At 41.8% G+C, this 18,660-nt stretch overlaps 1 protein-coding gene across 1 annotated transcript in view; it reads right to left on the reverse strand.

The window, feature by feature from the left end:
• Positions 1-11,350: 11,350 nt before the first annotated feature.
• Positions 11,351-18,660, reverse strand: part of FAM114A2 (family with sequence similarity 114 member A2) — a 38,012-nt gene continuing 30,702 nt past the window's right edge. Inside the window, 3 exon segments of the mRNA XM_089909596.1 lie at positions 11,351-12,595; positions 12,597-12,683; positions 14,971-15,024. Of these exon segments, the coding sequence (XP_089765722.1) occupies positions 12,548-12,595; positions 12,597-12,683; positions 14,971-15,024 (189 nt within the window). The 3' untranslated portion in view covers positions 11,351-12,547.

An 18,660-nucleotide genomic window follows, 5' to 3' on the forward strand; every position in this document is an offset into this window, starting at 1 on the left:
TGGGTCTGTGTGGGCTGTGGGAAGGGATACTAGGCACCTGGTGTATGTAATGACAAGTGAGTGTCCACGGATGATATGTGTGCACGTAGCACGCCCGAGCTCAGCCATTCACACTTTAACAACCTACACATGCATGTTCCCCAGCGGCCGTTTCTGCTCATGGCTGCCATGGCCTCTCACCCCAGAGTTGTTGGTCTGGGGCTCCAGATTTCTTGGTAGCCATTGTTTTTCTCTAAATCCTAGTCAGACCTCGGCAACTCTGGGGAGAGTTTTCCTGTTAAGATGGCCCCTTCTCCCACCAGGTCCCCGGAAGGTCATGCCCAGGATACAGAGAAAAAAATCCCAGGTGAGCAGGACAAAATCCATCTTAAGTGAGATTTCTTGCTTTTGTGCACACCAAGCTGAGAACAAATAGACTGACAGCAGCTGGCATCTTCCTGGCATGTACCAGTTTACAGGGGGGGTTTATGGATGTTGTCTTCTATGATGGGCAGCCCTATGAGGTCAGCACTGCTAGCCCATTGGACAGATGAGGAAACAGAGGCCCAGGGAGGTGAGAGGAACGTCCCAAGAACCCACGGAGAGTCAGTGCTCCCACAGAGTTCTCTTTGCCTAAAACCTCAGATTATCTCCCAACAAAAGAAGGAGGTGGGTCAGGCGGAGAGGTAGGGTGGGGTGTAGAATAAGGACCCTTTGACCCTCCTTGTTTTCCTATTCTCTGTCTCCCCGAGCCAGCCTCCAGCTGGAGGGCTCCCCTCCTCAGACAGAGCCCCACAGGGAGGGGGCCTCCAGCCCTGGGAGCACAGCCTCCAGAGACAATGGCCACTAAGGTCCACCCCTCCGTTTTTCATGACTCATCCCCACCCTGCACCCACGAGAGCCACGGCGACTGTGCCCCTTCTCAGACTTGGTCTCGAGATTCTCTCCTGAGAACACTGACACCTCCCCTCCTGCCACCCTCACCAGACAACCTGCCAGAGTAGCAAAGACAAGGCCAGATCAGAGAGCGCCAGGCTTTAAAGATGGGATTTCAGACTGCAGAGGACTGGAAAGGATGGTTGTGTAGATGTGAAAACTGAGGCCCAAGGGGGCAGGGACTTGCTGAGAATCTGTTGGGGGCTTAGAGGCAGAGCTGGGCTGGAACCCAAGTCGTGGAACTCCCCTCGAGCACACCTGGCCAGGCATGCGCCCCACCTCCACCATCCCCTGAGATCACAGGAACTGATTTTCGCAGCCCCTTGAGCTGCCCAAGGTCACCTTTCCTCCTCCCCAGGGAGTCTGCCCTCTGATTTGGGGACACCTCCACCTGGGTTTGGGAGGAGACATCCACCCCAGTGAGAAGGGGAAATGAGTTTCTCAAAGCCCAGCCAGCTTAGAGACCTAGGGGCTCCCTTACAATGCACCTTTGACTCACAAACTCTTATGGGTGCATATTTCTCAAGTCCCCCTGCCCATAGAAGGCTGGAGGAATTGGAGTTTCTCTGCATGGCCCTAATGGATAGAATTAGGACCAGTGTGTGGAATTTACACAGAGGCAGATTCCAGCTCCACATAAGACAGAACTTTCTATGGTCAGAACTGTTCTAAAATGGAATAGCCTGTCTTCTGAGGTGGTGAGCTCCCCAACACTAGAGGCAACCAACCTGCTAGGGATATTATAGAATAGAGTTCCTCAGAGTGTAGCCCACCTGTATCAGCATGAATTATCTGGGGTTATTCTTAAAGGGGAAAATTCCTGGGACCCACTCAACACCCACTGAATCCGACTCTTGAGTGTGGGCCCAGGAATCTACCTTTTTAACAAGCTCCCAGGTAATTCTGAGGTAGGATTCTGACAACTGAATGTTTGAGAATTCCTGCTCTAGAAGAATACCAGATGGAATTTGCTCCCTTTCACCTCTGAAATTCTATGATTCTATCCTTCTATGAAATACATAACTCCCCTGGTTATTTGTGTTGTATAAGGGACATCCTAAAGACAAATTATCTTTAAGTTACAAAGTCACAGCTCCATGATGGAAGACAGCAGGCAGAGGAGGTGCATGGGGGCAGGCCAACCACAAAGACAGCTGTTAATTCCCTGCTCCTCTACCCAGTGCTGACCTGAAGTGACAGTCTAATATTGCAGATCTTTGGCTATCTAAGACTCAATGGTCCTACCCAATTTTATCTCAACGCCTTTGTATCCAAGGCCCAAATTCACTAGTCATAGCGGGAGCCAAGAGAACAGAGGAAATATCCACTTACCAATCTGGAGCTGGAGGGCAAACTGGTCTCTGGGCAGGGCTAACAGATACTTCCTGGAGCCTCTCAAAAGTCTTCACACTTTCTACGCTTCCTCTTTTCAGCCCTGAGGTGAACAAACTCGTCCAAACATCCTAAGGCATCACAGTCAGATCATGACAGATGTTTCCAGCCAAAGCCTGGGGCTCAATCCCACCCCACCTCTTGCCCCCCTTGATCTCCCTTGTCAGTGGCAAGGCACACCCTCCATAAATTGTGGACATATTTTATGCCAGCCTTCACAATTCTCTCCCCTCTGACCCAGGAAATAGCCACTTATGTGTTTAAAGATATGTATAAAATGGTAGCAACTACAGTATTATAAAAATAATAGACCTAACAGAATAACCTTAGCTAACACATATACAATACTTATTTGTTTCATTTCCTAAATGCTATTCCTATATTAATTTATTTAATCAGCACAATGAACCACGAACCAGTACTGTGATTGTCCCCAGTTTAGAACTTGTACATCCCCTCAGTAATTGAAAAATAATTTGAAACAATCTGAGTGTCTAACAATAGAGGATTTGTCAAATAAATTATGGAGTTTCCCTAAAATAGAATATTATGAAGCTATTATACATAAGGTTAAAAATATTTAATAAGCCACAAATATGCTCGTTTGGTAATATAAAAAGCACAGGAAATAAAACTACATATAACTAAATTTGGGGTGAATGTGCATAGGAAAAAAAAAACATACCATGGTTAGGTCCTTGGCAGGGAAATCTTTCTGGAGTGGGCTGGCACTGAGCTAGGGTTTGTGCAGAAAGCTAGTAGGAGCTGGGGCAAGGGTCGTGCTCCTGATGGAAGCTGTATGAGCTGTTGCCACTCACAATCCCAGGTAAGAGGCCAGAGGGGGAGCTGAAAGTGAGAGGCTCAACATTGACTGACAATTTGGAGATCACCATTCACTTCTGATTCTGTTACCACCTGCATGGTGAACATGGCCAAGTCCTATCCTTTCTCTGGGCCTCAGTTTCCCCATTTGTACAAAGGTGGTAATAACACCTTCCCTGACTCTCCCATGAACCAGGAAATGCAAAGCTCAAGTGAGGGCTTAAGTTCAGGGATTCCTAAGGTAAGCTGTGGACAAAGCTGGGCTCTCTCTCCTGACCACTTACTGAGGCCTTACTAAAGACCAGAGACCAGGCTAAAGCACATACAGGGCCAGCTTCACGGGTGTGTAACCAGTACAATCACACAAGGCCTACACTCACAAGGGCCGATGCTTGGGGGTTTAATGCTCTGGGGTTACCATCGTGAAATGCTTAATAATTTTATATTTGAATTTAGCTCTTGTTAGCAAAGTTAGATAGACAGTGGAACATGTGCTGGGGGCTTGGAGCCTCGGCCAACGCATGGCCCAGCTCGCTTTTTGTCAGGGTTGGGCCCCAGGCTCCTGTGAGGGTCTGCGCTAGCCCGCCAAGTATCCTGGTGCCTGAGAGAGCACAACATTCAATAGCAAATAAAAAACTCCATGGCAGGTGGACAGAGGAACCACGGAAGAAGGTGAAAAGCTCATTCTTGCTTTTTGAACAAGGAACCCTGCATTTTCATTTTGCACTGGAGCCCACAAATTAAGTTACCCTGGGCAAATCTAAACATAAGGAATGTGCTCATTTTATTTCATTTCACAGGCAAGGAAGTTGTGGTTAGTTTATGATGCCTAAGGAAACATAGCTGGAAGTAGCTTAGACAGAATTTGAATCCAGGTCAATTTGAGCCCAGAGCCTGTAGTCTAACCACTGCGCTGCAGGCAGTCAGGTGACTGCACTGGTGGGGAGCCCCTCCAGAGCAGTAGCCCCTGATGCCCTCCAACCACAATCAAGGCTGTCACGATTCACACCAGGGGCAACGTCTTCACGTGGACGGAGAAGGCAGAGCCCACCTGGGGGTTGTGAGAGGATTAGGAAAGCCTTCACACCTCAAAATAATCTTCATCAGCTGAGATAGTCTGGCCTGATCTCATCTGGCTGTATGAGATTCTTCTCTCTCCTGGGGAAGCTGAGTGGGCCCGAGAAAAAACCCACAGGGAGCACATTTTCTGGCTGTCTGGTTCCAGAGCTCACCCTGGCTCTTAAACATCTTGCTGTTCTGCCTCCGCAGGGGAAGTGAGCGGGGTAAGGATTGCAAGCCGAAGTGGATTTTAAATGGCCGCTGACAGCTGATGGGTCCGCCCACTCTAGGTAGCAGTGTTCTCTCACCCCAATTTCATTTGAGCAGCCCCCTTTTTAAGCCATGCCAACCCTGAAGATATAGAAGAACCAAAAACCACCCAAAGGTGGTCTCCTTAAACCCCAAGGAACTTCAAGATGCAGAAGAAAACCCCTCAGCTTGTTTGCGCTATTGTGTATTGTCTCTTCTCTCCCATTGGATCTTGGTATCTCTCTTTCACCTTGGCCGACAGCCATCCTGTCCTGATTCCCTTCCTACAGTGTATTAACAGCAGCAGTTGCTTTTCTGGGAGGGCGTAATGTGAACTTGAATGAGCCAGCACACAGATATTTTATCTTCCCATTGCCTGTCTTTTAGGTAATCAAAGGAGACAGGCTATAATATGCATTCAACCATCAGGACTCTTTAGAGACCCTAAGTCTATTGGAGAGAAAGGGCTTATTTTTCACATTCAATTGGGATATAACAGGAAGTCCTAAGTAAGTCTCATCCCTTTGAAGGATGAAAAATCCTGTTACCCTCTCTGTCCCTCAACCTGCCCAGGCTTATCTTCTTCCCTGTAAGGCAAGATTGGCACTTCTTAAATTATGTCTTTACTGCCCCCTGATAAGTTCAGGTCAGAATTAGCTAATTGGCTCAGCATCCACTGGAGGCATGGAGAATCCAGACCCAATGGTCCAATCTCCTCTTTCCACAGCCGAGAACCAAGCAGCAGTCAGTGCAGTGGCTATGAAGGCAGGCCGAGGGTGGTGGTGAGTCTGCTCTCCCACCACACACCGTGTGACCTCAGGCTAATGTCTTAACCTCTGCAGGCCATCAGAACAGTTCCAGCTTTGTTAGGCTGTTGTGAAAATAAATGGGATGATGTACTTAAAACCTTTGGCACACTGGCCTGGCACATAGTAACCACTCAGTTAACAGTAGCTATTATCATTAGCAAGATTAATGCATTGAAAGTGTCTCCGTATAAATCCTGTGAGTTAGAGACTAAACCAGCATTAGAACCCAGTTGTCCTGGGTAGGTCCTGTCAAAACCTTTATTTATAAATGGCTTTTATTTAATTTATAATGCTTCTTTCACCTGTTTGATGCAGAATTTGGCTTTAATGATGCTGGAAAAAGAATTCCATAAACATCTTTTCCATTGAGTTGGTGGATTTCAGTGAACAACAATGGATTAGAATCACCCAAGAAAATTTCTCAAACCCCTTCCACTTTGGAACCTGCTCCCCAAGTACCTGTTTATGAAGAGGAGCCAGACGGAGCTGCACTTGCCACCATTCCTGCTTCCGAACACCTGTGATAGGGACGGTCACCTGAAAGAGAGGCCCCTTAGGCCTTTGTTAAACCCAGGAAGTGGGCAACATTTCTTGACTCTTTGGCTCCCTTGGCCCAAAGCCCTCCTCCTTGCTTTTTTTTAAACTTAAATAGGTATTGAGATAATTATAGATTCACATGCAATTATAAGAAACAGAGATTCCGTGTTCCCTTTACCCATTTCCCCCAATGGTAACATCTTACAAAACTAAAATAAAATTTCACAAGGATATTGACATTGATACAATCCACCTGTCATTCAGAGTCCTCAGTTTTCCTTGTACTCATTGTGTGTGTGTGTGTGTGTGTGTGTGTGTATGTGTGCATTTAGTTCTATACACTTTATCACATGAGTAGGTCTTTGTGGCCACCAGCGCAGCCAAGTTACTCCATCACCACAAGGATGATGTGTTGTTCTTTTAAAACCACACCTACCAGACTTCCCTGGTGGTGCAGTGGTTAAGAATACGCCTGCCAATGCAGGGGACATGGATTGGATCCCGGTTCCGGGAAGATCCCACATGCAGCGGAGCAACTAAGCCCATGTGCCACACTACTGAACCTGTGCCCTAGAGCCCTCGAGCCACAACTGCTGAGCCCACGCACCACAACTACTGAAAGCCCATGCACCCTAGAGCCTGCACGCTGCAACTACTGAGCCCATGTGCCACAACTACTGAGTCCATGTGCCACAACCCGCATGCCTAGAGTCTGTGCTCCGCAACAAGAGAAGCCACTGCAATGAGAAGCCTGCACACTGCAATGAAGAGTAGCCCCAGCTCGCCACAACGAGAGAAAGCCCGCATGCAGCAAAGAAGACCCAATGCAGCCAAAAATAATTTTAAAATAATAATAATAAAAGCTTAAAAAAAACCCCACACCTACCTAGCTACCTCCTCCCCATCCCCATTCCTAACCCCTGGCAACTATTCATCTGTTCTCCATTTCTGTAATTTTGTCACTTCCATGTTATATAAATGGAATTATATACCTTATGCAGTTTTGGGGGATTGGATTTTTTCACTCAGCATAATTCCTTTGGATTCATCCAAGTTCTTACATGTATCAACAGTTTGTTCCTTTTAATTGCGGAGTAGTAACCCATGGTGTGGGTGCATTCACCCACTGAAGGACATCTTCGTAGTTTCCAGTTTGGGGATGTTACAAATAAAGCTGCTGTGAACATTCATATACTCCTCTTTCCTCTTTGATCCCTAATTGATGCAGATTCACCAAGATCTTTGTTCCTCCTGCTGCAAACATGACTTGTCACTACACCATCCTTTCTATGCCAACTCCCAGTAGCTTTGGATAATCTGCCCAGATGCTCCCCTACAGACACTTATCACTAGACAGGTGCCTTCAAGCCTTTCTCCTAAAAGAAATAAAATAGAACAAACGTGAGTTTGGGAGCCAGACAACGTGAGCTCACACTGCAGGGGCTCTGCCTTTTACAGTGAAGTCTCATGCGAGTTACTTAACTCTGAATCTGTTTCATAATCATAATAAAACAGCTGATAGTTAAGGTTTCTTTATCAACCACCTGTGGTGGCCGTGTAATGTAATGGTTAAAAACAGTAAGTCTGGTACCAAGCTGCCTGGGTTTGAATCCTGACTCTACCACTTGTTGGGTATGTGACCTCGGGCAAATTATTTGTGACCTTCCTGTGCCTCAGTTTTTCCATCTGTAGATAGGCATACTAATAGTTCCTATCTCATGAGGATTAAGTGAATACACACAAAATGTTCAGAACAGCACCTGGCACATAGTATTTACTAAGCATTAGTTCCCACTGCTATGTGGCAGGCACTATTCTAAGCACTTTACACAGATTATTTTACTTAATCCTATCAATGACTTTATAATATACGAGTGCTATTATGAGATCAATTTTACAGATTACCAAACTACAACTTAAGGGATTAAGACACTTGCTCATGATCACAGGTCTGGAAAATGAGGGAAGTCAGATTCAATTTTGAATCTGTCTTTGCTTCTCACTTCTACACCATCCTGCAGGCCCATGAACTGGGGGAGGCAGTGCCCTGCCTGACAGAGCAGTTACGAGGATTTACAAAGTTATGTGTCTTCCGTGGTGCCTGGTAGTCAGTGGGCTCCACATGTGTTAGTGTCCTCTTGTAACTATTGGTAGCTGATGAACAACAGATCATTCTATAGTTCTATACACAGCAGAAATTGGCCTCTCAAGACACAAAGCACCAAAACAGAAGTAGCAATTTGAGGGTTTTGAGGATGCATCTGCAAACATTTGCAATGTGACCTGCCCAACAATCACAATCAGATTTGGGACGAGTCCATCCAGCTCAGCCACAATCCATTACAGGAGAGCAGCTGCCTCACTCCCTTTCTCGGAGGGCTTCACAGCTACCATGCAGAGATTGCTCAGACAGTGGCACCCACGTGAGCTCCTACAGGACAGAGGCCACACATTCTGCAGTCTGTTCCCCCAGCCCTTAACCCAGTGTCTGGCATAACATCTCAGTAAATGTGTGCACAACCCCAGGGAGGCTCTGGTGCAATGGAGAGACTAGGCCGGGATTCAAAGACCCAGATTCAGGTCTACCCTGAGCTTGCTATCAGCCAGCCATGTGACTTTGGGGGTCACTTTTTCCTATGAGGCCTCAATGTCCCCAGCTGTGAAATGAGGGGTTTTCACCTTACATGCTCGAAATCCCTTCCAGCTCCATATCCTCTACTAGCAGCAAAGCACTAAGCAAACTTTCCTCTTTTACTTTTCTTTTTCCCTCCCACTCCCCTCCTTTTTCTTCCTTCTTTCTTTCAGCCAGACAACAAATATTTCCTGCCACGTGCCAGACCCAGTGCCAAAAGCTGGGAACTCAATAGTGAGCAAGACAAATACAGAAAAAAGGTACTTAATATTTGCTGATTTACTGAATGCACTAAATGCCTAAGAATATTCAATTCTTACTTTGAAACTTTTGCTTCGACATACATGCTAAACATGCAGTTCTCATTACTCTCAATGATATGCCTGGAAGAAGTAAAGGAAGATCAGGTTGTACTAAACACTTAAGAGAAGGCCTTCAGTTCTGACATAAACAGCTACAATTACTATGTAGACAATTCAGGCTTAAACAGGTTTGGCTGAAATTGCCGAGTCAGTGCACCAGTTACCCAACTGAGACTGGCTGGTAGACACTGTGGAAAAATACTCCCATTCCAACTTTAAAAACATGTTTTAAAATATTAAGCATACTGGTGCATGTACAGTTGTGATGGGGAAAATGACTTCTTCTTTAGAACTAGCTTAAGAGCGTAGCAATGGCCCGTGCGCACAGAAGGAAAAAAATGTGGGGCTGACAAGAAGACACAGATGATGATTCAATTCTATTTGTAGTCTCTGTATCTGCCCCTTACAAGAGTAAGCCAGTCAGAAACTTAGACGTCTAGAAAATTCAACATTCATGTGTGAGGGTGATCAGTCACTGCAGCCTTCCTTTACCTTTAGCCTAAAGGACATGCTAGTTCAGACAATATTCTGATTTATAAAACAATTTCCCTGAAGAGTTGATTGGGGAAGTGATAGACATGAAGGGACTTTGGGATTTGGGCAGATGATGTAATGACAAGAAAGGATGTAATAACAAGGGTCACAAGTAAAACAGGGAGGAACGAGTGACTGGTTGGTACGTGAGGAACAGGTTGTGGTTGAAAAGTGACACTAATGGGCGAGTTTTCCAAATTCTCCTCATGTATTAGCCAGAGAACTCGATGACACATTAATTAAGAGGTTTGTTATTTTTAGAACTTCCTCATTTCTCAAATGCTTCATTCTAAATCATTTATGAAAATGAGCTTCACATTGCAAAGACATAATAAGCGATTTCAACCTTTGACATTTATGAAGAAATATCATGCTTACTGAGAGCCCACTGTGGGTACAATTTTATCTGGGTTTTTCCATCCTGAAGAGTATACTCGCCTTTAAATTCGGAAAACATCTAAAAGTGTAGAAAAATGTCTGTTTCTCAACTGATGGCATCAATAGCAACTACTTATAAAACATCTCTCCCTGAAATAAGTCTTTGTATAAAAACAAATTCAAAAAAGAGGGTCCTCATTCAAGCAGAGGAACCCGCAAAATCTTGTTTCCTGATTGTAGGACTGGAAAATTTACATTTGCACATCAGCCCTGATTTCAGATTTGTGGTAATGCCGCCGATATGAATTACAAATTCACATTTCAGAGACCTGTCAATCTAGGCGTCTAACCTTAAAAAATAAAACAAAAAAAAACCACCTATCAAAATCAAGTAAGGAAAAAATAGCTTGTCCTTAACATGTTTCCAAGGTACTGTATAAAGGAAAAAGGAACAAGAATTAGTTCATGGAAATTTCTATTTCTTTTAGATCAAATTAATAAAGTCTCTTTTAATCACAGCCTTTAAAGGTCCCAACAGTAGGAAGAGAAACATTTAATCCAGTAAAAACTGAACATTTAACCTATCAAGGTGTTAAGTGAATTGGGAAGGGGAGGTAGCACATACTATGACACAGCAGTAAATTTTAGGTACCAAAAAATTTAAAGGAAGTAGCACCAGAAGAGTAGGTATCATCAAGAAACTACATCATGTACTCACCCCAAATGGAATAATGAAGCATGCATCATCCAAAAACCATCACCATAATCCAACAGGTTCCAATGAGTCCCCTGAATCTACCTATTCCACCTATCAATGAATGTTTATGCTCTTACTTCCCTTACTCTACTGAATCAAAGAACTTTCATTCTTTTTCATCATATTCTAGGTGAAAGGTAGGTAACTGTTACTCAGAATTCATTGGTCCTTTCATCATTTCATTGGTGGTCTCCTAAATCCACTAAAACACATGTGAGTGGGTGGGCAAACCTGATGAGAGGGATGAAAGAGAAAGAAGAGGCAGTGACTCACAATGGCCTTTTGTAAGATCTAATCTAAAACAGGTGAAACTGAGGGCTGCAATCTGGAAAGGCAGAAAAAGTCACTGTTCTATCCCCCACATCTATACCCCTCTTCTTAAAAGAAAAACCTTAGATGTGTTTCCAGATCAAAGAGTAAAAACTGCAAACTGCCCTTATATGAGAATCTGAACAGGTAGTAGGTAGTGTGGCCAGTTTCTAAACCTTACTCAAGAAATACCACCCTCAGGGATCCAGGTTCAGACACAGAAACTGGGTCTGAGGCACAAATTAGGGCTGGGGACACCAGCTTTACTTACCACAACACAACTGTTTTTCTGAAATTACAGAATTACTCACTTTGGGAAGGGTTAAATGTTTCTATAAAAAGAAATATTCAAAACCTTTTCTCATCATGTTAGAACAGAATATAAGCAGAGTAACATTTTAGTGATGTTGGTGTATCTTTTTAGTCCAAATCTACCTATTTTCCTCCTTGCTAACAAACTGCCCCCTACCCCAAATAAGGTGATCACATAGAAATAGTCTTGATATCAACCTGTTATAGGTTCGCTTTGCTATTTCTGTGGTCTGAGAAGATATCAGGGCTCACATTTGCAAAAGTAAATAAAAGGATCAACTGACACGATTATTATATTTTATTTAAAGGTTTTAAAAGATAAGGGGCAGAGCTCACAAAAGTTACCTGAATCATTAAAAACCACAAAGTTGGAGAATTTTTTTTTAAAAGAGTGGATACCAAAATAGCTTTCAGGAAGAAGATAACCTATAAGTCTTTTAGATTGTTGAACAAAGCAAAAGAAGGCTTAAGATATGAAAGATAAAAGTTATATTTATAAACATGCTAAAGAATACATTAAAAGAAACAAAAAAGAATGAGGAAAAATAAACTGTCTTAATCCTGTTATACATAAACATCGTTTCTATGGGACTCTACAGTCCACTTCAACAATATTCAAACAACAAAATCCCCATCATTGAAAGAGCTTCAACACTCCTTTGGAGTTGGCAATTACAGAATTTATCCTGCATATCGGGTATGCATGAAAAACATCCTGGAGACTCAGAATATCTGCAAACATGAAACTGTTTCTCTAAATTGCATTTATTGGTCATGAATCCCGTAAAGGGGGGTCAACTACAACTTGAAGCTTGTCATCTTGCGGTGGGAAAGCAATTTGAAGCCAAAGGGCACCTTGCTATAGTTCATTCATGTGGCTCTAAGTATATTCTATAAGCTTCTCTTCAATGCCAAATATCTACTGAGAATTAAAGAGGAGATGAAACTTTCTAACCAATTCCAAGAATTCATGTAACAAAGGGTAATCATTACAGAGTTTATATATACTCAGTTTCCTTAAAGTCACAGATTTTATTATAGAGAGGAGAAAGAAAATGGCATTAATAGATCAAGCACATGAATTCCAGAATACTGAATTCCTTTTCCTCTTGCTTAACAACCAATTACATCCATGGACTGCAAAATTACAGCCACTGCAAAATTTTTAGTGTTTTGCATCTTGTCAAAGAAAGACCAATATTTTTGCCTGAGTGTCCCCTTAACCTTATGAGCTATTATTTTTTAACTTTCTATAAAACTTCTTTTCAAATAATTTATTAATTATAACAACTGGGAAGAGCAGTGTGAGGACCTGAAAACTTCAACCAAGCACTGAAGGCCACAAACTTCCTTAAACATGCTCTCCTGCCTGGATTTTTATATATTAAAATAACCTTTCTCCCTCACTTCTCCAGGGGTACCCAGAAAAGAGTGGCATTTCTTGGCCATCACAAGTCTCATGTAGAATCTTCTCTGTTCTTCAGTGTCCTGACAAAGGCCTCTGGACCTGTAGCTCATGCCTCTGGTAATTCAGTCTTGTTCTCAATAAGAGAGATCTCCAGCACAGGTAAAAGTAGCTGAAAGGCATCCTGAATGTAGGAAGCACTGTTTGATGCCTATAAGGATAAGGATTGAAAAATAAGAAAAAGAAAATACTGCAGTCACTTAAAAGAGAAAATATAAGACAACAAAAAAACAAATTAATTTTTACAATCTAACTATATCTGTAGCAGAATACATACTTAACCATTTCACTAAACTTATAGGGGAAAGAATGATCTAGCTCTTTTTTTTGTTTGTTTGTTTGCTTGTTTTTTTGATCTAGCTCTTAAAATGATATGACAGCACCAAAAAAGAATGTCACCATTTTTGTCCAACTTGCCCATTAGAATGATAGCCATTCTTTGGCATCTTGCTCAAATATGGCATTCAAAGCTTATTTATTCCTTGATTGAATGGGTAGATCCTGTCACAGCATTTTAGTCAATTACTCAAAGAGGATTTCAGAAGGCTATGAATCCTACATCAATAGGATTTCTAGTCCATTGTGATTGTTCTTCTTCCATGGACTCAACGTAATCAGTGAACATGCAACAGGTGCTCACAAAGATAAAGAAGGAATACTGCTTTTAAAGATGATAAAGTACAGATATGTTTCTGTCTACTACAAGAGACATATGAAAAACTTGGAATCATTATGCTCAGAGTTTGCCAGACTTCATTTATATCTGACAAGTTCTGACTTTCCAGAAGCATAAGAGTTCATTACCTTAAAATAAAAATGTATAATTTCAAGGACAAGAGTGTTTCAAATCTGTAAGCAAGAACAACCAACTCAGAATAACAAAAGGGTAACCATATCAAGTGAGCTTACCTTGTTTTGATTTATCAATGGCAAGAACCCCTTTTTAAACTTCAGTGTGACGTTTGATACCAAGTTTTGCAGCCAAAAGAGACCTCACAGCACATCTAGTTAAATCTCTTATTTTGTATATAAAGATAACAAGATTGCCAAGAAGGTAAACCCCTGGTCCATGGTCATAGTGCAAATCAGGGGAGACCTAGGACAGGACTGGGCTCCTGGTTTGCAAACTTCTTTCATCTCTACCACTCTGCCATCTACTAAATCATACACTTATTTTTTTAAATTGCTTAAGTGATCAGAATAATTTCCCTGACTATTAAAGGAAAACTATGCAGTTAAGGAATGAAAGGCATTTCTTCATCGGTAATTTTAAAAGAATCTAAAACTAAAGAAGTAACACTCTGGTGGCAAAAAATTTTTTTCAATTCATATTTAAAACCTAACTGATTATCAAATATATTTTCTCCCCTCAGACTTAGATAAATATGTTTTAAACAAATCATCAAACATCTAAATTTTTGCACAACTAATTTACAAGATAGTTCGTTTTTTTTTTTATCTTTCACTTTTTCTGCCTTCTGTGGTTTTCTCTTTTTATCAATATAAATTTATTTATTTATTTTTGGCTGCGTTGGGTCTTCATTGCTGCACGTGGGCTTTCTCTAGTTGCGGCGAGCAGGGGCTACTCTTCATTGCGGTGTGCGGGCTTCTCATTGCGGTGGCTTTTCTTGTTGTGTAACATGGGTTCTAGGCATGCAGGCTTCAGTAGTTGCGGCACACAGGCTCAGTAGTTGTGGCTCGCGGGCTCTAGAGCGCAGCTCAGTAATTGTGGTGCACAGGCTTATTAGTTGCTCTGCTTCCCGGACCACGGCTCGAACCCACGTTCCCTGCATTGGACCAGGGCTCAGACCTGTGTCCCCTGCATTGGCAGGTGGATTCTTAACCACTGCGCCACCAAGGAAGTCCTAAGATAGAGTTCTTAAATCATGGAATCCAGAAAGCATCATACATGGCAGCAATATAATCCATCCATGGACTTTAACTACCTACCTTCTTAAATCTAATGAACTGACGCGGATTATGTAAACACAGGTAGCTTTTTGACATAATAAAGCAAATTTCTGCGCAAGAAAATGACAAAATGTTTTGTTTTCTTTTGTTTTGTTTTGTAACTAATCTCCTCTGCATAAACCTTACTCCTTTAAGGAGCAGTGCTAGCCTATTTGTAATTCTCAGCGCATCATGTTTACTAGCTAGTCTCCAGAAGATGTTTCATTAATGAGAATTGTCCATTAATTACAAAGGGGTAGTACTAAGTAATGACAGCCTACTGCTTCTTCCACTGCACTTTACCTGGCACCTTCATCTTTATGGTTTATAATTAATGAACAGGAAATATGATAAAATATACACCATTTTGGTCATATCTGCATCAACACACTAAACTAGTGAAAAAAACAAAAAATGAAAACTTAAAGAGTTATTAATACATAATGCCCTAGAAGTTACAGACTTAAAAAACAATTAGTACTACTAACCTCTAGAAATACTGCAGTGATTAACGGATTAAGGACGTCTGCCTTTTCCTTGACCTAGAACAAAGGATAATGTGTTAAGCGAGCATAGCACATTAAAAAACAATAGGTAAAATATGATGATTGGTTCAAGATGGCGGAGTAGAAGGACATGCTCTCACTCCCTCCTGCGAGAGCACTGGAATCACAACTAACTGCTGAACAATCATCGACAGGAAGACACTGGAACTCACCAAAAAAGATACCCTACATCCAAAGACAAAGGAGAAGCCACAATGAGATGGTAGGAGGGGCGCATCACAATAAAATCAAATCCCATAACTGCTGGGTGGGTGACTCACAAACCAGAGAACATGTAACCACAGAAGTCCACCCACTGGAGTGAAGGTTCTGAGCCCCACGTCAGGCTTCCCAACCTGGGAGTCTGGCAACGGGAAGAGGAATTCCTAGAGAATCACACATTGAAGGCTAGCAGGATTTGACTGCAGGACAGAACTGGGGGAAACAGAGACTCCACTCCTGGAGGGCAGACACAAAGTAGTGTGTGCATCAGGACCCAGCGGAAGGAGCAGTGACCCCAGGGGAGACTGAACCAGACCTACCTCCTAGTGTTGGAGGGTCTCCTGCAGAAACGGGGGTGGCTGTGTCTCACTGTGAGGACAAAGACACTGGCAGCAGAAGTTCTGGGAAGTACTCCTTGGCGTGAGCCCTCCCAGAACCCGCCATTAGCCCCCCCACAGAGCCCGGGTAGGCTCCAGTGTTGGGTTGCCTCAGGCCAAACAACCAACAGGGAGGGAACCCAGCCCCACCCATCAGCAGACAAGCGGATGAAAGTTTTACTGAGCTCTGCCCACCACCAGTCCCTCCCATCAGGAAACGTGCACAGCCCTCTTAGATAGCCTCATCCACCAGAGGGCAGACAGCAGAAGCAAGAAGAACTACCATACTGTGGAGCAAAAACCACATTCACAGAAAGATAGAAAAGATGAAAAGTCAGAGGGCTATGTACCAGATGAAGGAACAAGAAAAAACCCCAGAAGAACAACTAAATGAAGTGGAGATAGGCAACCTTCCAGAAAAAACATTCAGAATATGATAGTGAAGATGATCCAGGACCTCGGAAAAAGAATGGAGGCAAAGATACAGAAGATGCAAGAAATGTTTAACAAAGACCTAGAAGAATTAAAGAACAAACAAACAGAGGTGAACAATATAATAACAAATGAAAAATACACTAGAAGGAATCAATAGCAGAATAACTGAGGCAGAAGAACGAATAAGTGACCAGGAAGACAGAATGGTGGAATTCACTGCTGCGGAACAGAATAAAGAAAAAAAAATGAAAAGGAATGAAGACAGCCTAAGAGACCTCTGGGACAACATTAAGAACAACAACACTCACATTATAGGGGTCCCAGAAGGAGAAGAGAGAGAGAAAGGACCCAAGAAAATATTTTAAGAGATTATAGTTGAAAACTTCCCTAACATGGGAAAGGAAATAGCCACCCAAGTCCAGGAAGTGCAGAGAGTCCCATACAGGATAAATCCAAGAAGAAACATGCCGAGACACATAGTAATCAAATGGGCAAAAATTAAGACAAAGAAAAATTATTGAAAGCAGCAAGGGAAAAATGACAAATAACATACAAGGGAACTCCCATAAGGTTAACAGCTGATTTCTCAGCAGAAACTCTACAAGCCAAAAGGGAGTGGCATGAGATATTGAAAGTGATGAAAGGGAAGAACGTACAACCAAGATTACTCTACCCGGCAAAGATCTCATTCAGATTCGATGGAGAAATCAAAAGCTGAACAGACAAGCAAAAGCTAAGAGAATTCAGCACCATCAAACCAGCTCTGCAACAAATGCTAAAGGAACTTCTCTAAGTGGGAAACACAAGAGAAGAAAAGGACCTACAAAAACAAACCCAAAACAATTAAGAAAATGGTAATAGGAACATACATATGGATAATTACCTTAAATGTGTGAATGGATCAAATGCTCCTACCAAAAGACACAGGCTGGCTGAATGGATACAAAAACAAAACCCATGTATATGCTGTCTACAAGAGACCCACTTCAGACCTAGGGACACATACAGACTGAAAGTGAGGGGATGGAAAAAAATATTCCATGCAAATGGAAATCAAAAGAAAGCTGGAGTAGCGATATTCATATCAGATAAAATAGACTTTAAAATAAAGAATGTTACAAGAGACAAGGAAGGACACTACATAATGATCAAGGGATCAATTCAAGAAGAAGATATAACAATTATAAATATATATGCACCCAACATAGGAGCACCTCAATACATAAGGCAACTTCTAACAGCTATAAAAGAGGAAATCAACAGTAACACAGTAATAGTGGGGGACTTTTAACACCTCACTTACACCAATGGACAGATCATCCAAACAGAAAATTAATAAGGATACACAAGCTTTAAATGATACAAGAAACCAAATAGATTTAATTGATATTTATAGGACATTCATTCCTAAAACAGCAGATTACACTTTCTTCTCAAGTGCGCACAGAACATTCTCCAGGATAGATCACATCTTGGGTCAGAAATCAAGCCTCAGTAAATTTAAGAAAATTTAAATCATATCAAGCATCTTTTCTGACCACAATGCTATGAGATTAGAAATCAATTACACGGAAAAAAAAGTAAAAAACACAAACACATGGAGGCTGAACAATACATTACTAAATAACCAAGAGATCACTGGAGAAATCAAAGAGGAAATCAAAAAATACCTAGAGACAAGTGACAATGAAAACATGACAATCCAAAACCTATATAGCATGCAGCAAAAGTAGTTCTAAGAGGGAAGTTTACAGCAATACAAGCCTCAAGAAACAAGAAAAATCTCAAGTAAATAATCTAAACTTACACCTAAAGGAACTAGAGAAAGAAGAACAAACAAAACCCAAAGTTAACAGAAGGAAAGAAATCATAAAGATCAGAGTAGAAATAAATGAAATAGAAACAAAGAAAACAATAGCAAAGATCAATAAAACTAAAAGCTGGTTCTTTGAGAAGATAAACAAAATTGATAAACATGAGCCAGACTCATCAAGAAAGAGAGGGAGAGGACTCAAATCAATAAACTTAGAAATGAAAAAGGAGAAGTTACAACAGACACCGCAGAAATACAAAGCACCCTAAGAGACTACTACAAGCAACTCTATGCCAATAAAATGGACAACCTGGAAGAAATGGACAAATTCTTAGAAAGGTATAATCTTCCAAGACTGAACCAGGAGGAAATAGAAAATATGAACAGACCAATCACAAGTAATGAAATTGAAAGTGTGATTAAAAATCTTCCAACAAACAAAAATCCAGGACCAGATGGCTTCACAGGTGAACTCTATCAAACATTTAGAGAAGAGCTACCACCCATCCTTCTCAACCTATTCCAAAAAATTGCAGAGGAAGGAACTCATTCTATGAGGCCACCATCACCCTGATACCAAAACCAGACAAAGATACTACAAAACAAGAAAATTACAGACCAATATCACTGATAAATATAGATGCAAAAATCCTCAACAAAATACTAGTAAACAGAAACCAACAACATATTAAAAATATCATACACCATGATCAAGTGGGATTTATCCCAGGGATGCAAGGATTCTTCAATATATGCAAACAGATCAATGCAATACACTATATTAAC

This window comes from Delphinapterus leucas, chromosome 3 (assembly GCF_059928025.1).
Source record: "Delphinapterus leucas isolate spDelLeu-1000000601 "Yukka" chromosome 3, BTC_Dleu_Yukka2, whole genome shotgun sequence".
Classification (NCBI taxonomy): domain Eukaryota; kingdom Metazoa; phylum Chordata; class Mammalia; order Artiodactyla; family Monodontidae; genus Delphinapterus; species Delphinapterus leucas.